Here is a 21,698-nt window from a genome sequence, read left to right as displayed (position 1 = left end):
TCCATAAGTATTTATAGCATTTTCCGTTTATTATATTGTTTTATTATGATATTATGCGAGTATTTGCTTTGTTTCAGGTTTTACTCTCTTATTGAGACTATTTGTGAAAAGGAGAGGAAATGGAGCTAAAATGACTACTATTTGTGCCTAAAAGATGAAAAATGGGTGCTGAAGTGAAAAGGAGGTGCAAATAAGGCCCAAATGTGCAAAGTACAAGTCCAGCCCACGAAGAAACAAATCTGCACGTGGCCCAAATCATACAAGCAAGAGGAGACACACGTCTCCAACAACTCCCTGCCACGTCACCAAGTGGAGACGCACGTCTCCAATCCTCCTAAATCTTCTCCACTTGAGACGCACGTCTCAAGTCGTTCAAAGGAGTCCCTCAAAAAGTGGAGACGCACGTCTCCAAGTCCCAGTCAAGAAACGTCCCTCATTTCATGGATTCCAACTGCAAAGGCTCGCCTATAAATAGAGGCAGATACTTCACTTCAACCCGTCCGATTTTCTGCTAACGAAGTGCTGCCGAAATTGTTCCGCGGCCGCTATTTTCTTCCTGCTTTCAATTAAACCGTTTTATTTTCTCACAGCAATTTCTACACCGGAAATTGTTGTGAACCTTTTATAAATCTAGCCTTACGTTAGATTTATCCTTTTTTATTCCTTGTTTTAAATTTATGTCCGTTTAATTCCGAAGAACGATCCAGCCAACCTGTGGTGGAAGTTCGGTACTTCAAGATTCAATCCATTGCAATTTATTTTATTCAGGTTTATCATTTACCGCTTTATTTATTATCGTTATTACATGATATATTATATGCCATTTAACATGCCTTTTATTATAAACCAAATTAATTTATGCATGCCTAACCGTATTAATATGTCTGGCTAATTAACTAAGATATCGGTATGTAAAGTAAGTTAACCGTGGGATCCGCAATAAATTGGCTTAATTATATTTTATTAAATATCACTTGTTTTTGGTTTGTATGTCTAATTTAATTAGTAAGTCTTAAAACCAATAGAGCGAAAGTTTGAGGGGTTAAGACGGTCAAAGGTTAAAATCAATAGAGCGAAAGTTTGAGATCTTTAACTGGATAGTAGACATAGGACATTAGTTTTAAGGATGGCGAAAGCGTATTAAAACTAATTAGAACTTATTTATTTTTAAAAAATGTTTTTACACCCGAGCGGGATGGCGAAAGCGTACGTTAGGGATATTAGCATGTTCCGAGTCAACAGAGCGAAAGTTTGAGATTAGGAGATTTAAATAGATAACAACTTCATAAAACGAGCATTTTATTAATTACGTTGCTTCCAAAAAGCTTTTCTAAAATCTAATGGGATGACGAAAGCGTACATTACGAGTTAGGATAGTAGTCTGAATCAACAGAGCGAAAGTTTGAGAGGAGGACTTTTAATCAATTGAATTAATAAAGATTTTTAATCGAACTATGCATTAGCCAATGGACCTTCGGATCACCTAAAGTTAAACGAAATACATACTGATATCCGTCTATTATTATATTTCTTAATATTCACAATCACTCTCCTTTAGAAACAATCAAAATATTAGTAGCCTTAGCTTTACATAGTAACCTTAGATAACGGTAGATCGATTCATAGTCCCTGTGGATTCGATATCTTTTAAAACTACACGACACGACTGTGCACTTGCAGTCATAAGATTAATAGACACGTAAAGTCGCGATCAAGTTTTTGGCGCCGTTGCCGGGGACTATTTAAGTCGATATCGTAACTCACTGTTACACCGTAGAGACTAGGGCAATTCTTTCCTTTCTTTCTGGACGATTGTATGCCAAATACTCGTTCACAAGGAGGAGATTTAATACAACGAATTAACGAGATCGAATGTTTCATTAACGTCAAACGTCGAGCTCGCAACCTTCCCGAAGTAGCACCAATTCCGATTAATCAGGAATTGATCTTTACTGATCAAATCAATCAAATTACCCCGAAGTTAGAGATGGCTGTTATTCGTCCTCTTAGAGACTATACCGCTCCTTCACGCGCTGAACCGCACTCAAGTATCGCACCAACTGCGATTGAGGCGAACAATTTCGAACTGAAACCTTCGTTGGTACAAGCTGTTCAACAGAACCAATTCTCTGGAAGCCCTACAGACGATCCCAACCTCCACTTATCTGTGTTCGTGCAATATGCCAACACCGTCAAAGCTAACAACGTTAGTTCCGAAGCTATTCAATTACGTCTCTTTCCCTTCTCCTTGAGAGATAGAGCTAGAGCGTGGCTTCAATCCCTACCTTCTAATTCCATAACTACATGGGACGAATTGAAGAAAGTATTCTTAGCAAGATACTTTCCACCTAGCAAAACCGCTATGCTAAGAGGTCAAATCAACGGATTTACCCAGAAAGATAACGAATAACTCTTCGAAGCGTGGGAACGATACAAGGACATGCTTAGACTATGCCCTCATCATGGACTCGAACCATGGCTGATCATCCATTCTTTCTATGGTGGTCTCCTTTATAACACTAAAATGACTATAGATGCCGCTGCTGGCGGAGCACTAATGGACAAACCCCATGATGAAGCATACAACCTCATAGAGAACATGGCACAAAACCATTACCAATGGGGTGGAGAGCGAGCCGCTCTAGAGAAAACCCAAACCAAAGGAGGAATGTACGAAGTAAGTGGTATAGACCACGTTAACGCTAAAGTAGACGCTTTAACACAAAAGATCGAAAACTTAACCATCACTCCTTCAGCCACCGCTGCTGCCGTAACACCTAACTGCGAGATTTGTGGATTAACTGGACACGCAGTTGCCGAATGTCAACTCTTTACTGGTATCCCATCTGATCAAGTAAATTATGCTCAAGGAAACCCTTATTCTAACACGTACAACCCTGGATGGAAAAACCATCCAAACTTTTCGTATAAGAACAACAACGCGTTGTACGCGCCTGGACAAGCACCTGCTGTCCCACCTGGCTATCAAAAAGCGCCTGTAGCTGCTCAAAACGCTCCTAGGAAGTCGAACCTAGAAATCATGATGGAAAACTTTATAGCTTCCCAACAACAAACCAATAAGCACTTCCTAAATCAAAACATCCACAATAGCGAGCAACTAAAACAATTATCAAACAAAGTAGATGCCTTAGCTACGCATAACAAAATGTTAGAAACTCAAATTTCACAAGTAGCTCAACAACAAGCACCTACTGCTGCCCCTGCTGGCACGTTTCCTGCTCAACCACAACCTAATCCTAAAGGACATGCGAACGCGATAACACTACGAAGTGGAATGAACTACGATGGACCTATCGATCCTAGAACTCAAAACACACCCATGTCACAACAAGAGCCAAAGGAAACCAAAAAGACATCAACTGATGATCAAACTGCTAAGACCAATGAGAACAACAACGAAGTGGAACCTGAAAAAGAAAAACCTTATGTTCCACCACCACCTTATAAGCCACCAATTCCTTACCCTCAGAGATTAGCTAAATCCAAAACCGAAGCGCAATTTAAGAAATTTGTAGAACTTCTGAAACAATTAAACATAACCATACCGTTCACAGAAGCCATAACTGAAATGCCTTCGTACGCTAAATTCTTGAAAGAAATTCTATCGAACAAAAAGAAACTCGAGGATAACGAAACCGTAACACTTACCGCTGAATGTAGCGCTATCATCCAAAATAACATGCCTCCCAAACTGAAAGATCCTGGTAGCTTTTCTATACCCTGCGTAATAGGAAAAACTATTATAGAAAAAGCCTTGTGCGACTTAGGAGCCAGTGTTAGTTTGATGCCTCTTTCAACCTGTAAGAAACTAGATCTGGGTGAGCTTAAGGCAACGAGAATGTCTCTTCAACTAGCTGACCATTCAGTTAAATACCCCGTAGAAATGTTAGAAAATATCCCTGTGCGTGTAGGCCAATTCTACATCCCAACTGACTTCATCATAATGGATATCCAAGAAGATTCTAACATCCCGATCATATTAGGAAGACCATTCTTAGCAACCGCTGGTGCAATTATAGACGTTAAGCGAGGAAAGCTTACCTTCGAAGTAGGAGAAGAGAAAATCGAATTTATTCTTTCCCAATTCCTAAAAGCACCTTCTATAATTGACACATGCTGCTCTGCCGACATAATCGACGAGTGTGTAAATAAAATAAAATCCGAACCACATAAGGAAACCGAGATCCTAAGAATTCCTATACCGCCAATTTTTGAAGATGACAACTGGCGTGGGGAATATCAAGATAACCACCTGAGTGAATGTTTGGCATTAACTCCTGATCCTATACCTTGGCCTAAGAAACCTGCTATAGAACTTAAAACACTACCTACCGACCTTAGGTACGAATTCCTAGACGAAGAACTTAACCGACCAGTTATAGTTAACGCCAATTTAGGACAAACCGAGACTGAAAAATTACTCACCGTCCTAAGAAAATACCCAACCGCTCTAGGATATAACATATCAGATCTGAAAGGAATAAGTCCTTCCCTCTGTATGCATCGCATTATGCTCGAAGAAGACTGTAAAACCTCTAGGGAACATCAAAAACGAATAAATCCCATTATGAGCGATGTGGTTAAAAAGGAAATCCAAAAACTGCTAGAAGCCGGAATCATATACCCAATATCCGATAGTAAATGGGTTAGTCCTGTTCATGTCGTACCAAAGAAAGGAGGAGTTATTGTAATCACTAACGCAAAAGGCGAATCTGTAGCACAACGTACCCAAACTGGATGGAGAATGTGCATTGACTATAGGAAGCTAAACAAAGCCACCAGAAAAGACCATTTCCCCTTACCATTCATAGATCAAATGCTCGAACGCCTAGCTAAACACTCACATTTCTGTTATCTGGATGGATACTCCGGATTTTTCCAAATTCCTATCCACCCTGACGACCAAGAAAAGACCACGTTTACCTGTCCTTATGGTACATTCGCTTATAGACGAATGCCTTTCGGACTTTGCAATGCACCCGCAACCTTCCAAAGATGCATGATGGCAATATTTGCCGACTTCCTAGATGGAATAATGGAGGTCTTTATGGACGACTTCTCTGTCTGTGGAGGAAGTTTTGAAACATGTTTAGAAAACCTTGAATCGGTACTTAAACAATGCGTAAGCGTTAACCTAGGCCTTAATTGGGAAAAATGCCATTTCATGGTTCGACAAGGAATCATACTTGGACACATCGTATCCGATAGAGGGATCGAAGTAGATAAAGCTAAAATCGAAATTATCGAAAACCTTCAACCTCCCAAAACAGTCAGAGAAATAAGGAGTTTTCTAGGACACGCTGGTTTTTACAGACGTTTCATTAAGGATTTCTCTAAAATAACCAAACCCTTAACCGAATTACTGATGAAAGACGCCGAATTCATTTTTAACGATAAATGCACTGAAGCATTCCGTACGCTTAAACAAGCATTAATCTCTGCGCCAATTATGCAACCTCCCGACTGGAATGAGCCTTTCGAAATAATGTGCGACGCAAGCGATTATGCTGTAGGAGCCGTTCTAGGGCAAAGAAAAGATAAGAAACTACATGTCATATACTATGCGAGTAGAACCCTAGACGAAGCTCAAATGAATTACACCACGACAGAAAAAGAACTATTAGCTGTCGTATTCGCGTTAGATAAGTTCCATTCCTACTTGGTAGGAGCCAAAATAATCATATACACTGACCACACCGCTATTAGATACCTCTTAACCAAGAAGGACGCCAAACCTAGACTGTTAAGATGGATCCTTTTATTACAAGAATCCGACTTGGAAATTAAAGATAAAAAGGGAACTGAAAATGTCGTAGCAGATCACCTCTCTCGACTAGAAAATTTGAAACCCGAACAAGTATCAATTGACGATGATTTCCCTTACGAAAGACTCATCGCTCAGTTAGAAGCTAACGAATCAGAATCATACCATCCAATCACTGAAACCAATAACTTCGCAGAAGTAGCTTTGGCCCGCTCTGACACACCTTGGTATGCAGACTTCGTAAATTACCTAGTTGCTGGTGTACTTCCTCTTGATCTAAGTTACCAACAGAAGAAGAAGTTTTTCCATGACCTAAAACATTACTATTGGGACGACCCCTCCTTTTCAAAAGAGGTCCCGATGGAATCTTTAGACGTTGTGTACCCGAGGAAGAAATAGGAAGCATAATAACACATTGTCATTCTGCGCCATGTGGAGGACACCATAGCACATCTAGAACCTGCGCCAAAATCCTTCAATCTGGACTCTTCTGGCCCAACCTATGGAAAGACGTTTATTTTGCTGTATTAAACTGTGATAGATGCCAACGAACCGGAAATATCTCGAGACATGACGAAATGCCTCAAAAGGGCATCCTATAAGTAGAAATATTTGACGTCTGGGGAATAGACTTTATGGGTCCGTTTCCATCATCATTCGGAAATCAATATATACTCGTAGCTGTCGATTACGTTTCGAAATGGATAGAAACTATCGCTTCTCCTACAAACGATACACGAGTAGTTATCAAACTCTTCAAAAACGTCATCTTTCCTAGGTTCGGTGTGCCAAGACTGGTAATTAGCGATGGTGGGTCTCATTTCATTTCAAGAATCCTTGAAAAACTCCTTCGAAAATATGGAGTAAATCACCGAATAGCTACACCATACCATCCACAAACAAGCGGACAAGTAGAAGTATCTAACCGCGAAATAAAGCAAATATTGGAGAAAACTGTTGCTGTATCTAGAAAGGATTGGTCATCCAAGTTAAATGAAGCTTTATGGGCTCATAGAACAGCTTTCAAAACTCCAATTGGAACTACCCCATTCAAACTCGTTTATGGAAAATCATGCCACCTTCCGGTAGAGTTAGAACATAAAGCCTATTGGGCCATTAAGAATTTAAATTTAAACTACACTACCGCTGGTGAGAAACGACTTCTAGACATAAACGAATTAGACGAACTTAGACAAGACGCTTACGAAAATGCCAAAATCTATAAAGAGAGAACGAAAAAATGGCATGACAAGCGTATATCTAGGAAAAATTTTAGCATAGGCGATAAAGTACTTCTATTTAATTCTAGACTAAAATTATTTCCTGGAAAGTTACGATCTAGTTGGTCTGGTCCTTTCGAAATCACTAACATATTTTCGAGCGGAGCGATAGAAATCAAAGGAGAAACCGTCAAACCTTTTGTCGTAAATGGGCAATGTCTTAAGTATTACCATCATCTCGAACACGATGAAAACATTCAAATTTTTAAACTTGACGAGCTGCCCGCTCATTCAGAAAAATGATTTTCTATTTTAAAATCGTCGAGCTTACGACATAAAACAAAGCGCTTGGTGGGAGACAACCCACTGTTATTTTTATTTTTAATTTTATTTTTATTTAAATATTCTATTCTATTTTTGAATTATTTTAATTTCTCTATATTTTTATGTTTTTCCTACATTTTATAATAATTACTATAATTATAACCGCTATCTTTAAATCGTGAAAATTTTTCCTTTTTATAATTATAATTATTATTATAACTTGTTACACTTTTTATTTTATTTTTCTTTTTATTTTTCCCTTTTAAAACAACACTAGCCTAGCTCTAACTTATTTTAATATTTTCAACTTATAGGCCTTCTTAACTACTAACTCATCAAGATGCAAGAAGTTGACAATATGGAAGTTGTGTTCCGTGGTAGAGGGCAAGAAGCGAGATATGCTAAGCTGGCTGAGAGGCAAATGGATTTGACTCGCTATCCTCACCATCCGACTATGGAAAGGCTAGGTATCGAAGAAAGCGTCATGCACTTGCTGAACCAAATTGATTGGACCGGTTCTCACCTGTTCCGCAAGTTTAGTACTTACCGAAAGCTCACTCTGGAATTCTTGAGCTCTTTGACTTATCTTCCTAACTGTGGACAAGGACTGGGGAAAGGAGTTATCCTCTTTTGACTCTTTGGATTAGAATATCAGTTTTGCATCCGAGATTTTGCTGAAATGTTAGAACTACCTCATGGATCAGATGCATACACCACAGTCGCTGAAGAAAGTCTTGCATACTGGGAGTTGGAAAGATTTTGGGGCAAGATCACTGGAAACGATAACCCTGAAGAGAACGAGTTTCAATCCGAGAACATCCATAACCCTGCTTTCAGATACTTGCATAAGATCATCGCTCACTACATCTTCGGTAAACCCGATAATGTCACTGAAGTTTCTAGAGAAGAGTTATTCATCATGTTCTGCACCTCTCAGAATCGTCCGGTCAACGCCATCGCATTTATGCTAACAAACTTCGAGCGCATCATGCAAGACGAAGTTTCACCTATTCTGATCGGCGGATTTGTCACTATGATTGCAAATGCCATAGGTCTGAGAACACCACTACTTAGATTGACACCTTTTGGTTCCTACAACTCTATGAACATTCATTTCTGCTTTAATCGAGGTATCATTGGTAACCTTGGACCTGATCAGTTTGATTTACTCATTGATAATAAAGTACTGGATCAGTTCACCTTACCGAGTCCAAGGACGAGTGTACACAACCCTGCCAACTGGCTTTACTATGGTCAAATCCCTGAAAGAGAATCATCTCCAGAGACACCACAAGCTTATGAACATTTGGATGATGACATGTATGTAGCAGAACAATATTCTGACCCCGACACTCCTCTTGGATACTATGAGAATGGAAATATACCCGTAGATTACCTTGAACCTGAATACGAACTTATGCCTGAGGATGATCATGTGCCTGAATATGAGCCTCTACCGGAAGATGAACCCATTCCTGAATATGAGCCTCTACCTGAAGATGAACCCATTCCTGAGTATGAGCCTGAAACTCCTACTGGTTCACAAGAAATTCAATCTGAAGACATGACTGACGTCGAGGTTGAGCAACAACAACCTGTTGCATCTACTGAATCAGTGGCCCCAAGAAATGCTCCTCCGAGGATCGAGCCTGCTCCTAATCAGAACACACATGGGCAAGCCATCGATGCACTGCAACACGAAGTACAACATGTGCGCAACGAGCTACACACTCTGCAAATGCATTTCTTCGATTTCATCGACACCGTCAATGCTCAATTCGACGAAGTTTTCAAACACATTTATTCTAATGTGCACAACAATAGACGTGGCTAGATGTTAACGCTTAGATTATTAGATTTTATTTCTAGTTTTAGCAATTTCCAATTTCTAGTTTAGAATTTCATTTTCTGCACTTTTACATTCTGTTTCTATCAACACTCAGTACCAGTTTTAATTCCAAATGCATTATTGTATTCATTACTGCTACTGTGTTATACTGCACTGCTATTAACGGCTATATATTCCTGAACGCATATAATATATTCAGCTCTGATTACCATTCTTTTTGTTGTTTATAGTATTAAAATGTGACACTGTTCTGAACAATTTATCAAACTGTATAATGCCTGTCAGAACTGTCTAGACCAATGCATGTGTGGAGATCACTCCCCTAGGCTAGGAGACGCACGTCCCCACCTCTGTGGGACCACCCTTCTGCATGTGAAGGACAGGAGACGCCCGTCTCCATACTCTGTCCCCCAGCAGACTGACTGCCTGAGACGCGCGTCTCCCATGGGCAGCAGGCTGTTTGACCACGCAGACCACATTCTCCCTCTTTGAATTTTGAATTTCAAAATTCATCATTCAATATTCTTCATTCTCCCCATTATTTCTTCCATTTAAACACCATAAACCTCATTCATCCTCCATCATCACCTCTTTAACTCTACATCATTTCCCATTTCTCCATTCCATTCAAACTTCAAACACCACCATAACTTCATTTTAATTCTATATTAACTCCACCATTTTCAAACCTCACTATAAAACCACACCACCACCACTTTTTTTCTTCACAACCTCCAAACCATTTTCTATTCTTCTACTCTCCACACTATCTTTCTCCAAACACATCAGGCCTCCACGTTCAATCATCCGTAGTGTGCGTCCTGAGAGGCCACGTCCCGACCTTTCACACATTATCTTTCGAGAGGAAGACAACGATGCTCAAAGAACCAAATACCTCGCATTCTATGAACGTTCGGTTGTTCCCACGAAATTCATGAACATCGAATGTCTAGAAACTTTGGGTCTCATAGATGGTGTCACCCGTTTGCTCACAAAATCTATCCTACATCATCTTTGTACCGAACCCGTACCAACTTATGAGCCGCTCGTCTTGGAGTTCTTGAGCTCTTTCAATTACGACACTCCTTCTGATCAACCACTTTTAACCGGTAGCATCCAATTTCGGATGTTTAACCGTGAATTTACTTTGGACCAAGAAGCAGTAGCTACGTATTTGCATTTTAATAATGCACCAAATGCTCACCGCACAATCTTTCAAGAACTCATTGGCCGATCATGGGAGGAACTCGCTTTCGAATTTTGGTTTAATCTTACTGGCGAAATTCCTACCGGTTGGAGGACTCTACATGCTTCTCATATTCAAAACCCTGCTATACGTTATTTTCAACGTGTTTTGGGGCACACTATTTTTGCAAGATCCAACAACCACAAGGTAAACCAAAATGGATTATTTTTCTTATACTGTGCGCTAAACAATATCTGTTTCAATGCCGCACCCTTTATGCTCCCACACATCCAAGGCTGCATCAACGCCCCCGCTACAAACCCCTTCCTGTTTGGCGGTATTATTACCTCCTTGGCCTGTGCTTTAGGTCTCGGTGATGACCTCATCTCCCTCTCCCATCTTATGATGCCTGCTCAATCCCTCGATCTCACTTACTGCCGTGACTCTCACTTGGTTTCACCCCGTCATGATGGCCACTACACTTTGGTCGTCAACAAAGTTCTAATTCCTTATGTCATCCTGCCATGCCCAAAGCAAATCAACATCCGCTATGTTCAGCGTTGGAGGCTTATTAATGATAATCCTCAAGATAACCAACCTGAACATCATAATGAGCCTGTGGATGCAATGGAATAAGAATTCAACCAAGAACAAGCTGATGTCAACCAACCTCCTCCAAACAACCCTCCGCCTATTACTCTTGATGCCATGTATGCTGCTATTCAACGCCAAGACCAACTCTTTCAAGCTATGCAGACAAATCAAAACGAAACACTAAGGCTCATTCGAGAGATGCAACAGGAGCACCGTGACTACGCTATTAGGAACGAAGGTCAATACACCGAAATTGCTACACAATTGCATGATCTTAACATTCGTGTAAATGGTTCTCCTACTGATACACGTCACCGTGTTCGTACAAGAGGCGCAAGCAGTTCCCGCAACCGCAACAATGAGGAGTAGTTCACATGCATTGAGGACACTGCATCATTTAAGTCTGGGGGAGTTGTATTACTCGCTTTATTATTATTTCCTTTTAGTTTATTTCATTTCCTTGTAATGTTTCTTTTCTAATTCAATAAAGCATATTTATGGAATTTCAAGTCTTATATGTATAATTCCGTGGCTATTACAATTTCTTCCATTTTCTTGAGCCATAACAAAATTTTTACTCCAAAACGATAAACGCATAACCCCACACGTTCGAGAAGTACGAAGCTACTCAAATACTCAACGCATAGAAATCAATAAAGATTCAAGACAATACCCTTATTGTCCCGACACTCTAAAATCCCCAAGTGTGCGTAACCAATTTGAATACCCTTTATACCGAAACCATCGACTTTAATTTTTGAAGTAACCCCTATTAGTTTATTCTAGCAGTCGGCACCGTCTTAGACACCAAATACGCAGAGAGTCGATGAATATAAGTGTATGATCCTTATAATTATAATTATGTGTTTAACCGCTAATAGAAATGTGCCTACTAAGTAAGGTGATCCTCACAAGATCATTTAACCTAACGGTCACAAATCTCATATACAAGAATTTAAAAACTCATTGTTGATTGGTTCAGAAGTTATCTGGTACTGAACTTGGTAGGAAGGACTATTGCCCGATTCCCCACAATCTACAAATGAGCGCAAATGAGTATACCACATAAATGTGCCAGAACTCCATAAGAAGGATCATAGTCACTAACCGGCTACTCTGTTATGTGCGTGTCAAGATAATGGGCTTAATGTGATTGCGCGCGAATGAAAATGGTAAAACATGATGACGAGTCAAGGTCAAGCTATAATGGCATGATTCGGATTGGTATGCACGCTGGGAGTTGTCTAGTGTCGCTACTATAAGTTTATTGCTAGGATCTACAGCATTATTTTCAAACAAGAACAATCTGTAGCTGAGTATGACCGAACGACGTGGTGGAAGCGTATTTCATCTCGCTGTCCTCCTATCTTTATCTTATTATTTTGATTGAGGACAAGCAAAGGTTCAAGTCTGGGGGAATTTGATAACACGATTTTATATCGTATATTTAGCTTGAAATCCATAAATATTTATAGCATTTTCCGTTTATTATATTGTTTTATTATGATATTATGCGAGTATTTGCTTTGTTTCAGGTTTTACTCTCTTATTGAGACTATTTATGAAAAGGAGAGGAAATGGAGCTAAAATGACAACTATTTGTGCCTAAAAGATGAAAAATGGGTGCTGAAGTGAAAAGGAGGTGCAAATAAGGCCCAAATGTGCAAAGTGCAAGTCCAGCCCACGAAGAAACAAATCTGCACGTGGCCCAAATCATACAAGCAAGAGGAGATGCACGTCTCCAACAACTCCCTGCCACGTCACCAAGTGGAGACGCACGTCTCCAATCCTCCTAAATCTTCTCCACTTGAGACGCACGTCTCAAGTCGTTCAAAGGAGTCCCTCAAAAAGTGGAGACGCACGTCTCCAAGTCCCAGTCAAGAAACGTCCCTCATTTCACGGATTCCAACTGCAAAGGCTCGCCTATAAATAGAGGCAGATACTTCACTTCAACCCGTCCGATTTTCTGCTAACGAAGTGCTGCCGAAATTGTTCCGCGACCGCTATTTTCTTCCTGCTTTCAATTAAACCATTTTATTTTCTCACAGCAATTTCTACACCGGAAATTGTTGTGAACCTTTTATAAATCTATCCTTACGTTAGATTTATCCTTTTTTATTCCTTGTTTTAAATTTCTGTCCGTTTAATTCCGAAGAACGATCCAGCCAACCTGTGGTGGAAGTTCGGTACTTCAAGATTCAATCCATTGCAATTTATTTTATTCAGGTTTATCATTTACTGCTTTATTTATTATCGTTATTGCATGATATATTATATGCCATTTAACATGCCTTTTATTATAAACCAAATTAATTTATGCATGCTTAACCGTATTAATATGTCTGGCTAATTAACTAAGATATCGGTATGTAAAGTAAGTTAACCGTGGGATCCGAAATAAATTGGCTTAATTATATTTTATTAAATATCACTTGTTTTTGGTTTGTATGTCTAATTTAATTAGTAAGTCTTAAAACCAATAGAGCGAAAGTTTGAGGGGTTAAGACGGTCAAAGGTTAAAATCAATAGAGCGAAAGTTTGAGATTTTTAACTGGATAGTAGACATAGGACATTAGTTTTAAGGATGGCGAAAGCGTATTAAAACTAATTAGAACTTATTTATTTTTAAAAAATGTTTTTACACCCGAGCGGGATGGCGAAAGCGTACGTTAGGGATATTAGCATGTTCCGAGTCAACAGAGCGAAAGTTTGAGATTAGGAGATTTAAATAGATAACAACTTCATAAAACGAGCATTTTATTAATTACGTTGCTTCCAAAAAGCTTTTCTAAAATCTAATGGGATGGCGAAAGCGTACATTACGAGTTAGGATAGTAGTCTGAATCAACAGAGCGAAAGTTTGAGAGGAGGACTTTTAATCAATTGAATTAATAAAGATTTTTAATCGAACTATGCATTAGCCAATGGACCTTCGGATCACCTAAAGTTAAACGAAATACATACTGATATCCGTCTATTATTATATTTCTTAATATTCACAATCACTCTCCTTTAGAAACAATCAAAATATTAGTAGCCTTAGCTTTACATAGTAACCTTAGATAACGGTAGATCGATTCATAGTCCCTGTGGATTTGATATCTTTTAAAACTACACGACACGACTGTGCACTTGCAGTCATAAGATTAATAGACACGTAAAGTCGCGATCAGAGAACTTTCACACTTGTTCTCTTTCACAACTTTGAAGATCCAATATCCATTGCTTGATACAAAAATGATTCAACATTTAATTAAGGACTCGACTTCTTCTATATGATGCAAATTGATAAGGCATATTGATAGATACTGTTCTGGACTGGGCCAAGACTTGGCCCAGTCCACTTTCGGCCCACTTAGCCTTAGAGGCCCAAACCGCCCTAAGCTGCTCATCGACGATGGTCCATGCTCGTCTCTCTCGTGCTCGGCACCATGCTCCCCGCGAGCTGGCTGATGCCCGGTATAGGCGCTTCCCGCGAGCACCTTCATCGCCGAGGACCCTGCTCCTTGCAGGGCTCCTTCATATCCAACCCTCCGAATAATACGGAGCCAGCGTGGCTCCTGAAAGACCGCGTCTCCCTTGGACTTCGGAGCGGTTAACCAGGACAGAGGGCACTCACGCACCTCCGATATTTCCGCTCAGGAAACCTGGCAGTCTCCTAGTTGGGCTTGGAAGTCCAACCCAGTAGCGAGATCATGGCCCAGCGCTGGGGGCTATAAATACCCTCTTTCACTAGAGGGTCAGGTATTCACTTCTTTCTAACCTTTAGCTCGTACTTGCACTCCTTTGCTCGTCTACTCACTTTGGCATCGGAGTACCTTGCAGGTACACCCCCTCCTCATTCCTAGAAGATCCAGTCCGAGCAGCCAGCGACGATTCTTCTGATCAGGTACGATCAGTGGCGCCGTTTGTGGGAATCTTGCTTCCCCTTTTTTAACAAACAAACATCAAATCTAATCCTTTCACGATCGTCATGGCTGACAATAACAACATCCCAAATGCTGATCCCTTCCTCCTGCAACAGCTGATCGAGGAGTCCACCCGCGAGAGGAAGAATCGTCGTCGGCAGGAAGGACATCGGCACACCCCCGCCGGGCAGAGAAGGCCGAGGCATGAGACCTCGCAACCTAGGGGGCAGCAGATCCAGAACATCCAGCAGCTGCAGGGCCTCCAACAGGTTCAGAACGTTGAACAAGTTCCTCCCGAGGGACACGTTCAGAACGGGGAAGACGAGCAGGCTCGACCCCATAATGGGCTAGAGCAGCCCCAGAATGAGAACGAGACTGACGCCAGAGACGGGCATGCTGCCTCCTCGTTCACCCACACCTCAGACAGGCGAAGAGTCCGTAGCAAAGACGAGGAAGAGCAGATCAATATCCCCGAGGGCGCTGATCCTACAGCCATCTTCCTACTCAAAGAACTGCAGAGAACCAACCGTCTCATCCGCCAACAAGGTGACCGCATCCACGAGCTGGAAAGGAAGCGACGATATCGTTCCCCTCCGCGGAGACGCCATCGGTCGCGTTCCTATTCCTCTTCGCGCTCACCTCCGAGGAGATATCGCAAGCGTTCCTCGTCCTCGTCTCGCTCCCCACCCAGGAGGAGCCGTCGCCAGAGGTCTTATTCTCGCTCTCCACCACGAAAGAGCCGGAAAAACCAGAGACCTGAAACCACTGAAGCGAGGAGCCTCTCACCCGAGAAGGACGACTGAGGCCCCTCCAAGCCTGTGTTGAAACCCCGCGAGCATTCCCCTCCGAAGGACAACCGCAGAAATCAGGGCAAAACACACACGAAATCCAAGCGGGGCAGACATTCAAACTCCCCCGGACCTAGCGATGAGGACGACTTCCGCAGCCCCTTGTCCGAAAGCATCCGAAGAGCTCGTCTCCCACGAGGGATGGAAAAACCACCGACCTTGAATCTATATGATGGAACCTCCGATCCCGACGATCATATCAGAAGCATCGAAGCCGTCATGGATTACCACGTCGTCAAGGGCTCCATCAAATGCCGCATCTTTCCGACCACCCTCAAGAAAAGAGCGATGACCTGGTACAGAAACCTCCGCCCCAATTCCATTCACTCCTGGATCGAACTCAAGGAACTCTTCTTGAGCCACTTCACAGCCTCCCGTCGGCAACCTAAATCGGAAGCAAACCTCGAAGCTGTGATCCAAGGAGCCGACGAGCCTCTCCGAGATTACCTCGATAGGTTCAACAAAGAGCCCGTCCAAGTACAGACAACCGACTATATGAAAAGATACCACCTGGAACGGGGACTCCTCCCCGGAAGCGACTTCAAGAAGGCTATCAAAATTGAGAAGGTGCACACCATGAACGCCCTCCTCCGGAAAGCCCAAGCCTTCATCGCTTTCGAGGAGGGCGAAGCGGCTGCAATAAAGGCGTCGAGGGGTAACGATGCTGCCCATAGCTCAAACTACGACAACTCGAGTTCGCGTCGGGGAAATGAAAAAAGGAGAGATGATAGATCCCGCGACAACAAAGAACGTTGAGGACCAGCCGGTCGATTCAACGACTACACTCCCCTGAACGCCTCGCGCGAAAAAATCCTGGCCGACTGCCAAAACACCTAGTTCAAGAACTCCAGCATCCGGCCCCCAAAATCGAATCCCACCAGACCGGGGACCGACAAATCTAAGTACTGTAAGTACCACAAGAGTCACGGGCATCTAACCGACGAATGCATACATCTCAAAGACGCCATTGAGACTCTGATTAAAGAAGGGCGGCTGTCGAAGTATACGAGGAAGGGGGAACCTCCCCGCAGAGAAGCCCCTCAGAACTCTGACGAGGGAAACTCACCAGACAGTAGACCATTGCAAGTAGCAATGTCTATCACCCGACCAGAGGATTTCATCCCCTCAGTCGGAGTGACGACCGCCTTCAGCACGTGGGAAGGGTTCCCGACCGCAATGGTCATATCCAACGGTGGTGACCCCGGCTCTCTCACCATCAGTTCAGTAAAAAGAAAATTCGATGAGTTGATCAGCGCCAACTTGGATCTCGCCCCTACTCTGCGGAAGTTCAGAGGAAAATCAGATCCGATCACTTTCTACTTGGAAGAGCTGCCCGGCGGAGCTCTGAACGCTACAATTCCCTTGCTCATCCGAGCTAGAATGGCAAACTTTGACGTCCGACGAGTCCTGGTTTACGAAGGCAGCTCGGTCGACATCATGTATTCTCACCTCTTTCGGACACTCCAGCTGGACGACTCGCACCTCACTCCTTATGTGGGTTCTGACCTCCAAGGCTTCAACGGGGCTACCACCAAACCGTGGGGTTACGTCGAACTGATCGTCACCTTCGGGGAGGAGGATGCATCCAGGCGGGTCAAGACGAGATTCTTGGTGATCGACTGCAAGACCCTCTACAACTGCATCATCGGACGCCCTACTCTGGCCGAACTCACTGCCGTCCCTTCGACCGTGCACCTGAAGATGAAATTCTACACAAAACGGGGACGAGTGGCCACTATCAACGCAGACATCGAAGCCGCCAGAAGGATCTTCGATGCCTCCGTATAAGGACTGCAACTAATCGCCCCTCCATCCGACTCCAACAAGAAGCCGAGGGCCGAAGACAAACATCCTCGGGAGGATCAGCATCAACCAACAAACGTCAGCTCAGTCGACCTAGACGCTCGGTTCACAGACGAAGAGCTAAAGAATGGCGAAGAGACGAGACCGAAGGTAACTCACCCCATCCGGCCTATCCCAGACGGGGACTTCGACCTCATCCCGCTGGGGGACAACCCTGACAAAGCGGTAAAGATCGGCAAGGACATCCCAGATCTACCAAGGAAGCAGCTCGTAGCATGTCTCCAAGCCAACGCCGACTTATTCGCCTGGAGCGCAGCGGAAATGCCCGGACTCGACCCCGAGGTCGCCTGCCACCACCTCTCCATTGATCCAGCCGCGAAGGCAGTAGTTCAACGTAGGCGCCGGCAGTCTCCCGAGAAAGCGGAGGCTGCCGAGAAAGCTATAAAAGACCTCTTAGAGGCAAATTTTATTTCCGAGGCCAAGTATTCAACTTGGCTCTCAAACGTTGTACTAGTCAAAAAATCTAATGGAAAATGGAGAATGTGTGTTGATTATACCAATGTTAACCGGGCATGTCCCAAAGATGCTTATCCATTACCTAACATTGATAGGCAGGTCGACAACTCGGCCGGCTATAAATTATTATCGTTTATGGATGCTTATTCAGGTTACAACCAAATCCCCATGGCGAGGTGCGACAAGCAATGCACGGCGTTCATGACCGAGTCGGGCAACTATTACTACAACGTAATGACCTTCGGACTCAAAAACGCCGGAGCCACATACCAACGGATGATGAACAAGGTGTTCCGAGGAGAGATCGGTGACACTCTCGAGGTATACATGGACGACATGATCGTCAAATCTCGAGAAGACTCCGATCACACCACACATCTCGAACGGGTATTCGAGCAGGCCAGATCCTGCAAGATGCGCTTCAACCCAGAGAAATGCACCTTCGGAGTCCGGGCAGGAAAATTCCTCGGCTTCTACTTAATCGAACGAGGGATAGAAGCCAACCCGGATAAATGCCGAGCATTCTCAGAACTTCCCACCCCTAACAATAAAAAATCTATCCAAGTATTAAACGGAATGCTCACGGCACTATCCCGCTTCGTCGCGAAATCCGCCCAGCACGCCCTCCCATTTTTTAAGTTACTATGGAAAGAAGCGACCTTCGAATGGTCCGAGGAGTGCGAACAAGCACTATCCCACCTTAAGCAAGTACTCTCCAAGCCGCCCGTCCTCTCCCGACCAGGAGACAACGAGATTCTGTATCTCTACCTGGCCGTCTCAAGCGAGGCGGTCAACGCGGCTTTAATCCGAGAAACTGAAGACGGACAGAAGCCCGTATACACTAGCAAAGCCCTACAAGGGCCCGAGGTGCGATATCAACAGATAGAGAAAGTCGCGCTGGTCCTAATAACGGCCGCCAGGAGGCTGAGGTACTACTTCCTCGCTCACACCATCGTCGTCCGGACAGACCAACCCATCAAACAACTTCTCAGCCAACCGGACATGGCCGGGAGAATGCTGAGATGATCCCTCGAGCTATCCGAATTCGACATACAATACGAGAGTAGGAAGGCACTGAAAGCTCAGGCGCTGGCCAATTTTGTATCCGAGATGACCTCAATTTCTAACTGCTCGGCTCCCACCGAAAATAAATGGACCATCTATGTAGATGGCGCCTCAAGCAGCTCGGGGAGCGGAGCCGGCATTATCCTAGAAAACGACGAGGGGCTCATCATCGAAGTATCCTTGGTCTTGTCTTTCACCACATCGAACAACCAGGCCGAATACGAAGCTCTCCTAGCAGGCCTGCGTCTCGCCGAAGATGTAGGCGCTCGGGAGGTCATGATCTATACCGACTCCCAGCTCGTCGCGTCCCAAATCAGCGGCGATTACCAAACCAAAAACGATGTGCTAGCCGAATATCTCACGCTCGTCAAAGAAAAAATGAAAAAATTCTTAAAGGCAAACGTCGAGCATATCCCCTGGGAACATAACTCGCGGGCCGACGTACTATCCAAACTCGCGAGCACAAGAAAGAAAGGTGGAAACAAGTCGGTAATCCAGGAAATCTTGCCCTGACCGAGCATAGACAAAAACGCGCAAGCTCACAAGTATTCGCTATCGGGGACGACCATTGCTGGATGACCCCGGTATATAACTTCCTCGCGAAGGACGAACTCCCCTCCGACGCGAAGGAAGCTTCAGCTATTAAGAGACGAGCCTGCTCGTACACTATCGTCGAAAATAAACTATACCGACGAGGCTTCTCCATTCCTCTCCTTAAATGTGTCGACACCTCGCAAGCACTTGAGATACTTCAAGAGCTTCATGAAGGGATCAACGGCCAACACCTCGGCGGCCGGTCACTAGCGAGAAAGGCTCTCAGAGCCGGTTATTACTAGCCGACCATGCAGCAAGACGCCAAAAAACATGTCCAGAAATGCGACAAATGTCAGCGTCATGCCGACATGCATTTAGCTCCCCCGAACGAGCTTAAATCTCTCTCCTCGCCTTGGCCCTTCTCCACCTGGGGAATGGATCTCCTCGGACCATTCCCGGTTGGGTCATACCAGAATAAATACCTAGTGGTCGCTGTGGATTACTTCACGAAATGGATAGAAGCCGAAGTGCTCGCCAAGATCACGTCTCAAAACGTACTCCGTTTTTATAAACGAAACATACTCGCTCGGTTCGGGGTACCACAGGCTATAATAACCGACAATGGCACCCAATTCACTGATAGAAAATTCCAAGAGTTTGTGGCCAAGCTCAGCACAAAACAACATTTCACTTCAGTCGAGCATCCTCAGACGAACGGGCAAGCCGAGGCAGCCAACCGAGTCATCCTCCGAGGGCTGAAGAGGAGACTCGGCGAAGCTAATAAAGCTTGGGTCAAAGAACTACACATTGTACTTTGGGCATATAGGACAACGCCCCATTCGAGCACGGGCGAGACCCCGTTTAGACTAACCTACGGCACCGAAGCCGTGATCCCCGTGGAAATCCGAGAGCCTTCTCGGCGCACCGAGTCACCACTCGAAGAAGAGCTCAACGACGAGGCTATGAGGGAAGAGCTCGATATGGTTGAGGAGATCCGAACGGGATCTTCCCTCCGAGAAGCAAAATTAAAACAACAGATAGCTCTTCGTCACAACGCCAAAGTCATCAAGCGCGAATTCGAAGTCGGCGCCCTAGTGCTCCGCAGAAACATGAAAGACTCGCGCCAGGGCAAACTAGCCCCGAATTGGGAAGGCCCATACCGAGTTTACGACAAAACCGAGAATGGCGCCTATTACCTCGAGAATCTTCTCGGCGAAAAGCTTGCTCGGCCTTGGAACGCTGAAAAACTCAGACGCTATTACAGTTAGACACAACCTAACGCTCCCCGGATACCTGTATCGAACACAGGTGGTAGCCGGGCATGGACCCGCGTCATTGGTACGAACGCGAGTGCTCCACGACAGCAACGGTCGGATTGCCCTATCAAATGGTAGGACCGACTACACGGCGGATTCTACACCTAGACCCTCCGTGGCAGTACCTGCACGGCATAACCCCAGCTCGCGATGGGATCGTTCACGCCGCGAGCACTTGGCCCCGACCGCGGTCTCGTGCCCGCTATAGCGCACACCTGCTCTGCGCACCCGGACCGTACACCACACGCCCGGGCAATCAACCTAGGCCGAGCATAACCAATAATTGTTAAAAATATCCTAAGTGTTGGAATACCTCCCCTCCTCGTCGCCTTCTTCTATCACAGTAAGGTGCGAGCTCTCAACCTCCACCTCCTCAATTTCAGAGCTACTCGCGCTCGTATTTTGCGAATCGTCCCACGAGCTAGAACTGGAGCTGGACTAGGGGTGATCAAAACCAAACCAACCCAATAGAAAACCGCAAACCAAACCAAACCAAACCGAAACCGCAAAAAACCGCATTTGGTTCGGATTAGTTTGGGTCAGTTTTTACAAAACCGCACGGTTCGGTTCGGTTTGCGGTTTGTATTTTGTAAACCGAACCAAATCGAATCAAACCGCACTATGTTACAACCTAAATTTTACTAACTCACATCCAACCCAAACTTAAACTTATTATACATTAGCATTATGATTACGAACAATTTTCTCATCCTTACACATAATTTCAGTCCCGATCTTCTAAAATCTCTA

The 21,698-nt window shown here is 44.0% G+C and overlaps 1 protein-coding gene and 1 non-coding gene across 2 annotated transcripts; one reads left to right on the top strand and one right to left on the bottom strand.

Annotated features, from left to right (window-relative positions):
• Positions 1–2,362: 2,362 nt before the first annotated feature.
• On the bottom strand, positions 2,363–2,469 carry LOC131615343 (small nucleolar RNA R71). The gene has a single exon (XR_009287763.1). It is a non-coding gene; the product is annotated as a small nucleolar RNA R71 (small nucleolar RNA).
• Positions 2,470–14,931: 12,462 nt separating this feature from the next.
• LOC131614603 (uncharacterized) lies at positions 14,932–15,669 on the top strand. The gene has a single exon (XM_058886167.1). It carries the CDS (start codon positions 14,932–14,934, stop codon positions 15,667–15,669), a length of 738 nt encoding a protein of 245 aa, XP_058742150.1.
• Positions 15,670–21,698: the final 6,029 nt, after the last annotated feature.

Source organism: Vicia villosa, linkage group LG6, assembly GCF_029867415.1.
Source record: "Vicia villosa cultivar HV-30 ecotype Madison, WI linkage group LG6, Vvil1.0, whole genome shotgun sequence".
Classification (NCBI taxonomy): domain Eukaryota; kingdom Viridiplantae; phylum Streptophyta; class Magnoliopsida; order Fabales; family Fabaceae; genus Vicia; species Vicia villosa.
The sequence above is the reverse complement of the archived record's forward strand: the minus strand, read 5'-3'. Positions and strand labels throughout refer to the sequence as shown.

Coding starts and splice junctions, on each gene's coding strand:
- LOC131614603 (XM_058886167.1), top strand. CDS start 14,932: ATGGCTGACAATAACAACATCCCAAATGCTGATCCCTTCCTCCTGCAA.